Source organism: Callionymus lyra, chromosome 11, assembly GCF_982586985.1.
Source record: "Callionymus lyra chromosome 11, fCalLyr1.hap1.1, whole genome shotgun sequence".
Taxonomy (NCBI): Eukaryota; Metazoa; Chordata; class Actinopteri; order Syngnathiformes; family Callionymidae; genus Callionymus; species Callionymus lyra.
Window position 1 is genome coordinate 14459056 of NC_141828.1, and position 16101 is coordinate 14475156.

Here is a 16101-nt window from a genome sequence, read left to right on the forward strand (position 1 = left end):
TCTAAACTTGGGTTCAGAGCCAAATTGACTCCTGCCCGTCTTACTGAGTCAGCTTTTATAATGAACCCGACAAGTTTTTAAATGATCTTGTATAAGAAAACCCGGGCCTGCGACAATGTGTGGAAAAGAGCCGTAGCGTCACTGTTAACAGCCATAGCAATATCACTTTTGGCAAGCCAGCTGGGTGCTCAGCATTATACACAGTGGAGTCTCTCTCTGCTGAATAATCTTTAATTTCATGCTCTTGTCTTCAACTTAGATTGCACCCTCTAAATTACTTCACCAATATCATGAGCGGAAGGCTGGGGGGGATGTAGGGGGACAGGGCGGGTTTTTTTGTCAAGTTAGACTTTGTGTCAAGATTAATGCCTACATTTCCCTTTTGTTTTACAAATGTATACATCAGCAGTGTTTGATACAAGGCCCTGACCAATACTTTAACCTCTGACCTCTGCATTACTTCATCATTTGGGCATTTCATTTGCAAGATGGGGCCTAATGGGCCGGAAGGAAATGAGCGTCCCATTTTCTTTTTTTTTAGTGGTGGCGGCGTTTCCGTTAATTCATTACGAAGAATTTGAGAAGATTAAAAGTGTTTCGCATCGATATCCGTTTGCGTCATTTAACCTCATCATTTCCCGAAGAAAAGTTTCAGCTGTCGCAGTCGGGATCAAGTGGGATTTAGTATCAGTCATTACAAGCATTTGTTCAAGGATTACTCTTCCTATTCTTTTGAGGTAGGATTGCATTCCTTAGTTTTTAAAATGTCAGTGTTTTAACATGATTTGGTTTGTAGATTTATGTGATTCGCACCATCATTCCAAAGAGGAGTATGATGTCTTCAAATAAGAAATTACAGAATAACGTTGGTCTACTTATTACTTTATAAAGTTCTCCTCTGTATAAAAATCTTGGCGAACGAGAGGTTACGAGAGTCCATTATGACAAGAAAATGGCTTCCCTCCTCCTCCAGCCAGCTGTAATCACTCCCCGCTTTGTTTATACAATGAGTCCCTTGGAGGTGGAGACTTCTGGGATTGATGACGCAATGTAACAAACCTTGATGATTTACCAATCGCAGCAGAGTGGGTAAACAAGATTTAATATGTTGAAGAAAAGTGTTTTCAGTGTGTGGGTCTTAAGATGATTTTCTAATGTAAATATTTAAATGAAGAGAGTTTTGTAAGAACAGACTCGTACTGATGATACAATAAAGGTCCAAGATCAATTTAAGAGACTCTTAAATCAACACATTAGTTGCCCTTTAATTATGTGTTAGATTGAGCCTGATAAGTGTTGTTCCTCACACCCCTAGTTTCTGCAGGAACTCGCAAAACAAACCAATGAAACTCAACTTTTTAAAGCAAAGCATACAATCAAATAAATGAAGATTCAATAACCTTTCAATAAAATCAGATTTAAGCTGTGTTTTTTACAAAGTTTTGTGAAAATAAGATGAAGTAAAGATTTGCTGAAGTATGCATTGTCTCTCTGCTTATCTTTATATTAAAAAAAATGTGATTTAATTATCTGCAACAAAGCCAACAAACACTAAACCTTTTCGAAATCCACCGAGGGTGTTTTATCCACCACGTTGATCTCTGCGGATTCATTGGCTTAACCGTGTGACTTTGCGGGGGTCATCGGCGTAATTAAGTCATTAGCTTAACATCTGCCCCTTTTTTCTTGTGTGATTTCTAACATTCCTACTAAGAATGTCCTCATGAGTGTCAGGGGGTGAAAAAAAACTTCCTTATGGCAGGCAGATTGGTGGTTTCGGATTCCTTGATGAATGGCTGTGTTATGCTGATATGCATCTGTTGTTCACCTCTTGACATCCTTGAACTGGTGCTGACCTGACCCCCCCTACACCCCAACCCTCCAACTCTAATCAGCGACAGTGTCACATGGCCTGTGCTGTTTTGATCCCTACGGTGCTGACGGAGAAGGGAGCTCGCTCGGGCTACCGGTCACAATGTGGTCATCCAGAGATACTTTGATACCAGCTAACCTATAGGAATGCAAATGTAGCCGACACGCACAAAAGGCCGTCGCGGCCCCTGGGGGGGGGGCCGACGGTACAGCTGCCCCCATCAGTCCTAATCATAGGTTAAATAAAAGACAAGACATATTCGTCTCTTGTGTTTGTGTCGAACTGGTTGAAAAATGCTTCTTTCCAAAGACGAATCCAACCCTGGTGAAAAGAAAAGTGATTAAGGAATTGTATCAAGCGACAGATGGGTCAAGGGTCATTAGTGATAAGTGAGTTTGCCCGGGGTCATTGGCAGTCGGGTTCATTAATTTAACTTGATGCTAAGAAAAGCAGGGGTTTGCACAAAGCATTCTCTGTTTAATGTTTTATTTTAAAAAGCAGAAACAATCCCGTGCTGCACCGCGATTTATCTGGAAGGTGTGTGAACGCGGTGACAGGCCGTTGAGTCGGTTGAACTTTGAAGTGCTCGTCTTACTATGTGGGGGGGGGGGGTCTTACAAAAATAAACAATTAGTCGGAAACTCTTTGTCATGCGCTAGATATCGTAGAAACAAAGTGTCTTAAATATGTAGACTGCTATTGAAATTGTAATTAATGTAGCTCTGATGTGATTGTGTTTAATTATCGAGGAACTTCATTTTGAATGATTAGGATTGAGATGAACTTTGTCAAAAGGTTCAGTGGCACTTAAGTGTCAATTTATTTAAACTAATCTAAGCCAGAATAAAATCATCATAGACTTCCACGTCTTGGAACTACAGTCCTGTTGTGTCGTTCAGGACAAGAGGACAATTTAAGGAGAACGTCCCCAAAACAAGAGTCAAAAATATACTGCAAAGTTTTGAAATCTAACAAAAAAACAACTGAAAGGATATGAGAGGTGTTGACAAAGCAGCTTACTTACAGATCATGTTTGTTGTGCTTTTTTTTAACCCTATATTATCACACTTAATTTAATGATGGGATCCCCCAACCTGGTATCATTCCGAGAGGCCTTTGTTACCGGGTTGCACAGAAAGGGAAAACAGTTTATATTAGTTCAGTTGTATTGATTATAACTGACTGAAATATTTGAAAATAGCATTTAAACTTGCTTAAATCAGAGACATGTACAGTAACTTCCACCGCGTTGTATTGAGATGCATTTTTCATTAACATAGGTTGGTTTTTTTGTCTATAGTCAGTCTGTGAACATAATGTAGACATGTAACTGATATACAATCTAAACAAGGTCCCCTCCTGTATAAATCAATGTCTTTCAATTGGAAATATGGTTGGTTAGCATTCCCTCAATCAATGATTTCTGTACATACATTTAAAATAACTTTTCAAACGCACCAAGGCAATTATCACAAGTTCCTTTGTAGATAGTTAATGAAACTAAAATATAACAAAACAGACGTAAATAATTGCTTGTGTGTTGTACCAGTTGACCAACAAGACCGAATACCAATATTTCTAATCGGCCAAAAATGAAATGTTTGTTTTTTTCAAATTAATATAGATGGTGTTGTCTATGGAAGCAGGGATGGGTTAAGCCAGTAAATAGTCAGATAGAAAAGTCCCACAATCTACACTAAATGCATTGAAACAACTTTAATACAAACCTGAAAGAGGAGTTGAATAAACAAGAGTAGAAAAGGCCTTGAAACATTTCCTCCCATATGTTCTATTATACTATATAATATATTCGGTTGGGTGGACCATCAGCTATGAAAATGTTTGATTTACTGGTTGAAATAATGATTGTCTTACACTTTTATTGACACATGAATACCACTGACGAACAATTCTCCCTTTATTTTGATCAACCGCTGCCTAATAACGGGGTACTTAACCAATATATTCCCCCCCGCTTTTGAAATAACCCGTTTCAACAGCCGCTGCCATAATTACAAATTCACCTGAACAGTAAAATGGAAAAAGTAGAGCCATGTGGAAACTATTCATGTTGTTAAAAGTGGAGCCACTGTTTACCAAACGTTAATTTGATATATACTTAGCATGCAGGACCAGGTTACTACACACTTGTGGTTTGAATCGCTTTAACAGATTGAAACCCAGTCCCGACAGTGTAATTAAACTTTTCGCTGCCGCTAATAGCAGGCGAGTGTTTGAATGTGGTTAAGTATTATATGTTATAATCCACAGACCCTTCAGAAACATACCTAACGCTGACATATCGTAATTGGATTCCCTTTTTAAAAAACGGCAAGTATTGATTTCAGTGGATTTCTAACATGAAATAATAGACTTTAATTATTTCCATATGTGCTTTTACGGCTTCCTGACTGAGTGAACCGTATCATTAGGGCGTGTGCTCCAAGTATCGTAAATACACACATTCGTCTTCCGTCTGAAAACACGTGTCCTCGACAGACTTTGTTTCTATCGCCCCTCCATCTGGTGGCTTGTCATTAGTTTCAGTCGCGTCGGAGCTTGAGAGTTTTATCAAACCCTGGAGTCCAATCTCTCGGCTGCCCCCCCCTTCTCTTGCTTTAATGTTGAGCTCCCTGGTCCATCAGATATGTTGCACGTTGCTTTGCCACATGAAAGACCAACAGCAGCCGCGAGCAGATGTGGCTCTGAGTGGAAACTGGTTTGAAATAGTTTCTCAGAGAAGGAAAGTACGCCCGTGGATCACTTTTTTAAAATTAATCTAAACATTAGCTGTTGCATCACCATCTTACCATTCTTATATACTGACTAATGTCACACCTATAGCATGACCGTTTGCAATCTGAAGGCGTCTTGTGGATTCTACCTTATCAGTCTAAACTGTATGATTGCGATGTAAATAGAACTAGATTAATGCATATCCAGAAGAAAATGTAGTGTGAATGCTGACCCTGCTGTGCTGCGGAGGAGTAGTGCTATTAGTAGTTAAAGTAGGAGAAGGTGGAATTAGTAGTAAACATAGAAGTAGTAGAACAGTGAAAGTAGTAGTAGATTTAGTAGCAGTAACGGAAGTAGTAGCGGAAGTAGTAGTGGAAGTAGTAGCGGAAGTAGTAGTGGAAGTAGTAGTGGAATTAGAAGTAGAAGTAGTAGTGGAATTAGTAGTAAAAGTAGAAGTAGTAGAAATGTGAAAGTAGTGGTAAATTTAGTAGTAGTAGTGGAACTAGTAGTGGAATTCGTAGTTGAAGTAGGAGAAGGTGGAATTAGTAGTAAACGTAGAAGTAGTAGAACAGTGAAAGTAGTAGTAGATTTAGTAGCAGTAACGGAAGTAATAGTGGTAGTGGTAGTAGAAGTAGTAGCGGAAGTAGTAGTGCAATTAGAAGTAGAAGTAGTAGTGGAAGTAGTAGTGGAATTAGTAGTAAGTGTAGAAGAATGTGGAATTAGAAGTAAAAATTAGAAGTAGTAGAAATGTGAAAGTAGTAGTAATTTAGTAGTAGTAGCGGAAGTTGTAGTGGTAGTAGTATTAGAAGTAGTAGCGGAAGTAGTAGTGGAATTAGTAGTAAAGTAGAAGAATGTGGAATTAGTATTCAAATTAGAAGTAGTAGAAACGTGAAAGTAGTAGTAGATTTAGTAGTAGTAGCGTAAGTAGTAGTGGTAGTAGTAGTGGAATTAGTAGTAGGATTGGAAATAGTAGTGGAATAATTAGTAAAAGTATAAATAGTAGGTCAAAGTGGAAGGAGTTGAAACATGAGTTTCCTCATTGAAATGAATCGGGTAGAAAAAGAGGTATAAAGGAAAGAGTTGAAGAGATAAAAGAGAGCTAGATTTTGGAAACAAGCTGAATTGATAACAGTTTGAACGGTTCAAATCGGATACAATTTGTGGGAGGAGAAGCGGAACAAAGTTTAGGTCGGAAGAAAACAGGATCTCAAAAGTTTGCTTCCCAGCATTCACACAATTATATTAAAATAATCGTGTTTTATGATGTTTTTGACAAGCTATAGATCTTCTTTTCAAATTTCCCATTATGGGTTTATAAATAAAGTCCCAAAGTTTGAGTTTATTTCATTGTAGATCCTCTTTTTACTCTGATTCTTATTGAAATACTTGGTAATAATCACTCACAATCTGTTATTAAAACAGTTTAAGTTGTGGAATATACTTTAATAGACTAATCTAAATAAAGTTTAAGATGTATACAAAGGAAGGTCACAATCTGATCGGTCAAGCGCTCACTATATATTTTAATTCTGGTAAAATACGCACATTTGTACTAAAATATTAAATCGCTCACCTTTAATAATAAACCAGTTTTCAAACACGCCCATCAAGCCAAATTAGTTTATCCTTTTTATACCGTTTTTGCACTTAATACTTGATAAATATTGGTAGAAATAATCAAACAAATTGAAACTTGTTTCACCAGTTGAACAGTTTCTTCTTGTTAAAAACCAATAGAGAAAACAAACCCACGTTAATTTTATCCACTTTTTATTTTTTGTAATATGACCAATATTTTTCATTTTTCAAGTGTGTATGAAAAAAAGTCACCGTTTTCTTAAAAAGCTAAATACAATAAGCATTGGATCAAGGCACATACAAGACTGGCCAAAGGGCATACAATGCACTTTGGTTTTTTTCAAAGAACAGTTAGCTTCAATTTGTGGCAACTTAAAAAAAAAAAGTGAAAAATAATACAAAAGAAGAGTTTTAAGGAATGGCCGACACTGCGAGAATCCACATAAAAAGCCAACGTATTTTTTCGCCTGTTGAAATGAGGAATGGTACATGGTACTTAAGAATGCCGCCATTGTCTTTTTGGCCATTGTTGGCTTGTTCAAATAGAGATGGTGTGGGGGGTCCTCTGTGTCGGCCTGTCGGGTTTTTCTTGTGTGGAGCAAGAAAGCCTTGTAAGGTCTGTGTGCTTTATCTGCCCTGTGCTCTGGCCTACAATCCTAAAGAAAAAAAAACAAGAACCCCTTAACGGGTGCCACTGCTTTTTCTCCCAAAATGCAAAAATATAATACACTTAAACATTAAAGTAATAAAGCACAGCACCTTATCTTTAGTTATCTGGACCCTACTTTAGGTGATCGCTAAAGCAAAACTCGTCAATCATTAGTGCATTGGGACTACGTACGACCAATCATTCTTTGAAAAGGCAACATGCCTGGTTTTGTATTCATACAACTTGTCAATCAATTCCAGTCATGAAATACTTTTTTTCAGACAGCCACAAAGTGAAAATAATGACCTGTGCTTATACTACAAGGTTTTCTAAACTCTGATTGTTTCAACACAGCAATGAAAACCCACTTTCACAGTTGACAAGTCATCATATCTCAGTAGAACACAGAGTTTCTTTTTAGTTGGTCGATAACTGTAAGCAAAGGAAATACAGTACAAATTACTACAAATCCCTAAAATATAGAATTGCAGTACAATAACCCACTGATGGTTCAGTGACACCTGCAAGTGGAACGTCCTCAGTCGTAATAAAATGTCCTTAAATATAAATTATATGGCAAATGTACAGAACATTGCTTTTTAAAGTCTCTTAGATCCAGTGTTTGTAAAAGTTCTTCCACTCTGTTTAAGTCACATGGTCGAGAATGTTTTGTGTTCAGTATCATGAATGGGAATGATCTGAATCTGGTATTCCACTGTCTCTGTAGCTTCTGTTGTTAAGAGTGTTGTCAATGTGTGGACTTTTGTATAAAGTCAGGCCATTTGGTGGGAAAATTGTGTGTATCACAAACTCCTCCTTGGATACAGGCAGGTGGCTGATGGGTATCATCTGAAAAGAGGTCTCTCTTATTTCCAAGATAGAGTTGTCCTTCTTAGTTCCGGCTTCGGCATAGTCGTCCTTTCTCCTCCGACCCTTGTTGTATGTGCAGTTTCTGGAAAACAGTGACCCATTTCTGTGGACGTACCAGCACACCAGTGCCAGCAAGATAATTGCCAAAAGTGCCACCGCCCCTCCAATAATGGCAGCGAGAGGCAGGCTTGTGGTCTTGAAAAGCTCCTTTTCCTGCTCTCGGTTCAAAGTTGTCGTCGGATTGTAGGATTTGTGAGATCCTGTTTCTGTCTCGATGCAAACGGGGGTTTCATCTGAAAGGTAAATATTGCTCGTCTCCATGGGAACCATGCATATCCTGTAGGAAGACTCTGGCTCCAGAGCGGTAAGCAGATACTCCGTCCTCTCCCCCGGTACAATGGTCTCGGTGATGGAGCCAAACGCAGGACTGTGCCCTAGCTTGAGCCAGCTGAGCCGCAGGGCAGTCATGGGCTGGGACACCCTCCATGATATATGCAGCGTGTCTGTGCTACTTGACTTCACACTGATGGTGATTATTTTTCTGCCCGAAGAGGTTGTGGTGCTGCGATAGTTTTTCCCCGTGTCCGGTACTTTTACAACAGGCCTTTTGGTTACAAACGACGGCCACTGGGGCAGTGAAGGGCGTAAATTTAACGACACCGTGCTGGTCTCGTATGTGGTGCTCGGGTCGAAATCTGTGCAGTCAAACATGTCCGTTGTCAGGTCCTTAATTGCCATGCCCTTGACCTTATCCGGACCCTGGCACATAAAGCCACGCACATTTACCTTGGATGGTAATGACCGCAGCCAGTCACGCACCCATTTCATCCTACAAGTGCACTGCCACGGGTTGTTTCGAAGTAGGAGCTGCGTTAGATTGTCCAAATCCTCAAACACACCTTGAGGAAGACTACTGAGGTTGTTTCCAGACAGGTCCAGGCGATACAATTGCCTCAGAAAGGCAAAGGCCCCAGGCGGTACTCGGTTAATATGATTATCTTGTAGCTGCAGCTTCTCCAAACTTGTGCCGGGTAGGTTGGCCGGTGGCGACGTTAGGGAGTTCCTCACGAGCGACAACTCGGTCAGGTTGATCAGGTTGAAGAAAGCCATCTCGCCTATCCCGCGGTTGTTCAGCAAGTTACCATCCAGGACGAGTCGTTTCAGGTTGATGAGATCTTGCAGCGACACTTCTGAGATGGAGGAAATGCGGTTGTCGTCAAAGCGCAACTCCTCAATACTCATGGGCAAGCCTGACGGGATAGTACTCAAGTGATTTCTCGACAGGAAAAGTAGTCTAAGATGATTGCTGTCCCTAAAAGCGCCTTCCTCAATACTGACGGCGGATACGGAGTTATCATCCAGGTGCAGCTCTTCGATGTACGGGATTTGGGCTAAAGTGGAATGGGTGATCATCCGAACGTTATTTTCCTGAAGGTGGAGCTCTTTAAGTCCAAGAGGAAGATTGGTTGGGAATTCATCCAGGTTGTTGCAGTAAAGATAGATCTTCTCCACGTATATCAACTGGCGTAGCTCCGCAGGAATGCCGGAACTGCGAATGCGATTATTTTGTAGGAAGAGCACCGTAGCGTCCCGTGGTATACCGAGGGGGATGGAAGTCAGTCCACGGTCATTACAGTAGATAAAGGTCCCATCACACCTGCAGGATGAGGGACACGACGCTGAGGTCATCAGGGGAGTTGCGACACCCAGGAGCAATGCAACCCTGATGAGGAAGAGGACGAAGATCTTGGATTGATGCACCATCTTGGAGCTGCTTAAGCCTCGCTGTCGGAACGGCCCCTGAGGGAGAAAAACACAAGGGTACTTTTAATTCACACAACCTCAAATAGGAGAGCACAAATGTGTGTTCTACAGGAACAGAGACGCTTCTTTTAATTTATTTTAAAGATTGTCAGCGGCACAGATGCCTTTTGCAAAAAACTTTCTCTATACATATGAAATCTGTGATGGATATTCACATTTGGCCCTTAACCATCTCCACCCTTTTTTTTATGAAGAATCCTGCATGTCTCAGCTGTTTTAGCAAGCACCACTGCAATGTTTTTTTAAGGTTCATAGCGAAGGCTTTCTGTCCTAAAGGGTAGTAATTTAATCATCCTTACTATTCTTGGATGTGTATCTTTCTTCCTGTCATCATACTATCACACCGATTTATATTTAATCCAACATGACAGCTCTGGCAAAATATCCCGCAATCAGAAACTGGTCTCGTTGTCATCTTTATTTTCGCTATTGAAGCGTGACTGATTCTTCCTAATTAGGTAAATACTGATTTATGGCTTCAATTATACATTCATGTCGTGACCTCTTTTCCGGCGTGTCTCATTAGAAATCGTAGTCCGGTCAGTCAAGTGGAAACGACCGAGATGAACCATATGTGTCGTACCTGATTTACGCTCTGTGGTTAATCCTTTCCAGACGAACAGGAATCCAATCAAAGATCCTCTTCTTGAAAGGAATCTTGACGGTGATATCTGGGCAATGGTCAGTGTTTTGCTCAGCCGCTCCTTTAACTAGACGCCGAACCCCTTCACTTCTGTCTCATGCTTTATAGATGCCGAAAAAGCATCACTTTCGTCAACGGTGGGACAATCCTATTGAGCGTTGAAAAAGTTGAGCTCAGATGCCATTACAGCGAATGGGAGTTTTTTTTTTCCTGTCCTTCCGCTGTCGAATAGTGATCCGTTGTCTCACAAAGGCTCTGGCATGCGATCAGGCCTGTCAGGCATGATGAGTTGACGTAAAGCTGGTCTGAGCCATGCCTATCCTCCCGCCGCCACAGCCTCAGCTCAGGACTGTTCCCTCATGTACCCTAGTCCGTCAGGTAACCAGGATCCTCTGCTCTGTTTCCCGGCTCGTACACACATTAATCCAATCCTGTGGTCCCTTTTTTTTTTGTCCAGGAGTAGATAACCAATGCTTCCCCTTTTTTTTTGGCGCCCACGGGGAAAAGGTGAGGAGCTAATCCTTTCAGGCCCTTGGCTCCTTCATGCACCTGGAGCTCGAGTCATGCTGTGCCCACCTCAGCCGGAGCGATTTCTGAAAGTCAATCAAAAGGGAAAGTGATCAGTAGGGATGACATGAGCATCATATTCAATACAGAACTGTAACCACTGTCTATCTCTGACATTTTAATTTGGATATTTTTCTTAACTTTCAATTGTGCTGTTTGACCTTTAACTCTCAAGCAGACCTCGTCTATTTTCGTCCGCGGTGATAAAAGAAAGAATGTCTGAGCAAATGAATAACAACAGTAATACAATAGCTAGGATCATGACTTGTGCCCTTCCAGTTTTCCTGCCTAACTGGATTTGGGTTTGTTGTTGTCTTATTCTTTCAGATTAGCAGTCAGGAGGGTGACTTCTTTGCTAAGGAACAGGCTGAATCGAAAACTAACAAGGAAGAGTTTAATTCTGCTCGCAAATGTTAAAAAGGCACTTGTGACAAATGATACTCATTTGAATTTCATTGGAAAGCAGGGGTGACTGTTGCATCCATCCCTGTCAGCCCCCAGGGACTATCTGTGACCGAGTGCCCCCGGCCTACCCCCCACACCCCCCCACCGTACAAGCCCACTACTTCTTCTGGTAAAAATAGAATTCCCTCCGCCCTGCAAAAATATTTAGTTTCCGTTTAAAAACAATGGCTTCACAGTGTTAAACAGACGTCAATTAATGTGTTTTGAGCCACAGTGTGTGGTGTAATGAAGGCAAGAGTTCCAGGCTGCACGAAAATCCCCCGGAATTAAGATTCATTTTAAACCAATTGCAATTCCTGAGATGCTGTGGGATAAAACGCCCTCATCTATCTAACTTTATATATATATATAGTGGCTGCTCTTGTTCTAATTTAATTATAAGTTATCAGTACGAGGGGGGAAAGAAGTTTAAATCCTATGCCAACTTCAGGGATAAAGCACCGAAGAGATGGAATTCTGTAATGGCGTTTTTTAGAAAATGGCAGCGTGATAAGGGATAGTCGGAGGTCTGTCTGCTGGAATGAACTTTTCGCGGCAGCACTTAGTAAAGCTATTTCAATTTTAAATGGCCCCTCTCACCTCATTTAGGAGCATTCTCCTGCCTCTGAGCACAGTTTAGTACGTAGTCTCGGTTTGAATTCTTTACTTCTCTGCACTACAGATGTGATGGCGTTTATATGGCCTGCCTTTATCAAGGGAACACAGCAATACATGTATGCTCCTCGAAACAATGAGCTTTCTGGAAGGTTAAACAAGGACTCTAGTGTTTATTAATGCATATTCAAAATGCTGCAATTACTACCAAAAACCATTTTCTTTAGAAATTGGTGCAGGTGGTTAGTTTGTACTATGACGGGAGCTAATGCATCTCAACTAGCTTGCAACAAGTTGGTGATCATTCCTAGAAAGTTTATTTACATCCCTGGTTTAACGTCACAGCGGGATATGACAAGAAAAAGCTGACATTCAAACTATGATGCAACGAGAACATGGTGCAACATTTTATGCTTTGGTATACACAAAATCTCTCTCTGTTGGATGTATTTCCATGAAGCACAGTGAACTTAATGCAATCGGTTCGTTCAGGTTTCCTTCAACTAGTACGTATACTTAAAAAAAAAAAAAGAAGACTCTCTTGCCAGTCTTCTGGGCTATTTCTCCCTCTTTTATTTTTCCACGCTCATCAAATTTCAGGGAAAGTCTCCCCTTCTCCTTTGTTTGCTCGGAGGCAGGCATGTGGATCTTGAAGCCTCGGTGGAGAGAGTTTGGCTTTTCAAATATTTAAGTATCCTTTCGACTTGTCTCGAGAGCTCCCCCCCCCTTCAATGCATTTAGAACTTAAGTCGACTCATGCCAATGTACACCCTGCCCTTCCCACATACATCTATTTATCTGGAGAGTGCGTGTTGTGACAGATTTTTTTTTTCCGCTATCCTTTCTATATGCTGGTCGGACAGGAGATTGCATCAACAATCAAAAGTGGCCTCTTGTCCATTTCATCTCAACCCGCCAAGTTAAATTGGGCGTCCAGCTTGATCCGTGTGTGTCCAGCTAATTACCTTTTTCGCAGGAGAGAGGCATGCGACACCCACACAAAGCTGGACACTGATAGTCGGCGTGAGCTCCGCACGCATAAATGCACATTAGTAAGCAATAACAGAGCCTGGGACTTTGTGCCTTTGAGACGAAAATGGCTCAGGGGTTGGGGAGTGAGGAGTGGGAGGGGGGGGAGTAGATACAGAACAGAAACCAATTTTAAGGTCTGCAAGAACTGCAGATCATAATGATTTAGTTTTGTGAAGTACAGAATAATATTACACGGATACATTTAGGCGAGAGAGGGAAGTAGTAATGGCGGACTGTTCAATTATTCATTCGCTCTTGAAATTAATTTTGTAGCCACGGTTGCAGTTATCCATTGGGGAAATCATTGTTGTTTGTATCTGCCGGTGATTAGTCATTTAAGACTGTATGAGTTCGGGAGTGCGGTAATTGATGCCATTTAATATATATATATATATGTATTTATGATTATGTCGAGCTAGCAGGAGACACGTTAGGAAGGTGATGTATGTGAGCAAGACATTAGTAATGATAAAATCTGATAAATATGAATCGAATGCATGACTTTCTGTTGCTGTCATGATGGGGTTTACAGAACCAAAGAGAGGCCATGGCCAGGCAGGGGGCTCTCTTTTTGTCGCTGCGCTGAAAGAGAGAGCTCTCTCTGGCAGCTGCAGTTGCTTTTTCCCCACATGGGGGTGATAGGGACTGCAAGATGTGCGTGAGTGAAGCCTCGGCTGATCATTTCCTAAGCCCCCCTTTTTTTTGTATCCCCATCTTTCGCAGTTAAATTGCTAAAGTAAAGTAACAAAAAATATATATATTTTCCTGAAAGTGACACGATTTTTTTTTTTTAACTGTCACGTTGAATTTACTGATAGAATGTCAGCAGTGACCTGGATCCTGGTACAATCTGAAAATTCCCCTTTGATAGCAAGTGACTGGGGACTTTGGCCTGGAGGCATCATCAAGACAACTGGATCTCTTCTCTTGTCTACCATGTTTTACAGGCTATTTATATGTCTGCCCATCAAAGTGAGACGCGCTTGGATTTAGGGAATGACATTCAAAGCATGTGGATCTATTAAAAATAGATGTAAATGGTTAAAATAATATAATTTAATGATATTTTAATTATTATTTTGTATTATTATAGTAAGGAAAGTGGATCAAGAGAGTATAATAGTAAAAGTTATTAATTTATTAAAGTGCGCAATGTGTTTAAAATGCGCCACTGCTTTTTTTTTGAGACGTCGGTTCAAGCTAGGGATGGAAGTTCGTATCCAACAAGCTGAGAGTGGCTGTTATCGGACTTTTATTTTTTCTGGGGGTGAACAGCTGTCCCCCCAGTGCGCGTCCTCCTCCGCCGGCTGAGCGCCTTGTTGGAGAGGCGCACCGGGGTGTCTTCTCCAGACTGCGGGCGCCGAGACTTATCACACACTTCCCCTGTAATCCTTTCAAGTTTGTGTATTCGACATCGCTTCTTTTACCCCCTTTTTTTTTTATCCTCCTGTTTTTGCTGCTGCGTGATAACGCTGCAAATGATAGAGGAAAAAAAAAGACGCGTCGCTGCGAGCGAGACGCACCGGAGCGCTTAGAATAATAAGAAAATATAGGTTGGAATAAACATCTATTCCTCTGATAAAAATTCAAGCTGATATGAGTGTGTATTTAAAAATAATTTTAGGGGACGAAAAGTGTGAGTTTTTAAAGCGAAATAAATCATGTTCTCTCCTCTTTGGGGGAAAAAAAGTCCAATATTAACGAAAAAAAGGATGCGCTCCAAAACGCACTTACCTCTGTCAAACCCCCCTCCCACAACAAAAAAATAAAAAAAATAGCAACGTTAACAGGTATCCTCCGGGTCAAAAAATGGGGTGTAAAATAATCCAATCCGGGTTTGAGAATCACATCCAGAGAGCAGTGAGGAGTTTGTGTTGTCAGTGTTTACTGGTGCCTTGATCCCTCTCTCTCTCTCTCTCTGCCTCACACAGAGGTGCTCGGATAGTTCCCAATACAAATGTGGAGTTGTGTTCGCCTCTAGCTTTGCTTCAATAGAGCACTGATGTCATCTGGAGGAGGGGCCTCTCTTCTCTCTTTCCCTCTCTCTCTCCTTCACTCTCTCTCTCTTTTGATGTCCCTCTGTCGGCTGCGGTTGCGCCGTGGGCCGCTAGGGGGAGTGGAGGAAAGGAAAAACGCACTCTCCAGCCTTATCAGTTTGAGAGAATGAAGTGGATGGAAGTGGCCAACCAGAAAAGGGGGGGGAGGGGGACACAGATTTAAAGCATATGTGTTGACACTTGTATGTCTTTATTCCATAGAGATGTAGTCGAGTGTTCATTATATTTGCATTTACGTAATAAGATTCAGCGATGCATTCGGATAAATAAACATGTCGGGAAGTATTTGCAAGTTTGTTTTTAAAAATCTCTTGAGAAAAGCATGTTACAGGATCATGGTAGATAGATGGAGTATTTATTTGCAATGGAATACAATTTGAAAAACCAACAACACATATTTGCATTGTGTTAAAGTCTAAATGTAGAAAAGTAAATACAAATAAAACAAAAATAATGTATAAAGTAATCTCTAATTGTCACATGTTTACAATTACCATATGTTTAAATATATATAGTGAGCTATATATTTGATATTATTATTATTATTAAATTAATTTTAATAGCACCTGAAGAAGAGCCGATCATGGTACTGTAACGTTTTAGACAAACATATGCAGCTTGGTGTTTTTTCCCCCCCCAACACATTTTCAAATGTGTTTAAACAGTGTGGAAATGATTTGTAATAAGTTCAATTTAATCCGTAGAAAGGTTGTTCTTGTTCCCAGATTTTCTCTTCTTACATCTTACCAGGGGTTCTGGAATGTAAACATCATATGATTTGTATTTATTTTTCTAAATCCAGACATCCAAAACATTGACACGATGCAAATATGTGTTGTTTTATGATTGTATTCCCTTCAACATATTGTTTATTAAATGTAGGTTTGCTGTAGATCTTTTAAAGTCAACGTAATACAGTAAATAAAAGGGAAAACGCATGTTTTTGTTTTCGCTGCCACAGATACAAGCGATGCCTCAGAGCCCGCCCACCCTCCTCCACCTCTTGTGTCTGGTATTTGACCGTGTTTGGTTTCATGAGTAAATAAAGCCCAACATTAGGTTCGCCGCCCTCGAGGCCACCGGCGAAAAAGCACTGATTCACCCCGTTAGTCAAAGGGTCGCTCGGCAGAGGTGACCCGGCCGACACTCCCTCCCGTCCCACGTCATCTCCAGTGTCTCCCCCTCCGGCGACTCGACAAGGCAAAAACACAGC

At 40.8% G+C, this 16101-nt stretch overlaps 2 protein-coding genes across 3 annotated transcripts in view; one reads left to right on the forward strand and one right to left on the reverse strand.

Annotated features, from left to right (window-relative positions):
- Nucleotides 1-16101, forward strand: part of macrod2 (mono-ADP ribosylhydrolase 2) — a 577216-nt gene that overhangs the window by 89660 nt on the left and 471455 nt on the right. The gene's annotated exons all lie outside the window — the stretch shown is intronic.
- On the reverse strand, nt 6361-14883 carry flrt3 (fibronectin leucine rich transmembrane 3). Its single transcript, XM_087802493.1, has 3 exons — nt 14566-14883; nt 10114-10766; nt 6361-9506 (listed from the first exon to the last, which is right to left on the reverse strand). Exon 3 carries the CDS (start codon nt 9468-9470, stop codon nt 7518-7520), a length of 1953 nt encoding a protein of 650 aa, XP_087658619.1. The 5' UTR covers nt 9471-9506; nt 10114-10766; nt 14566-14883; the 3' UTR covers nt 6361-7517.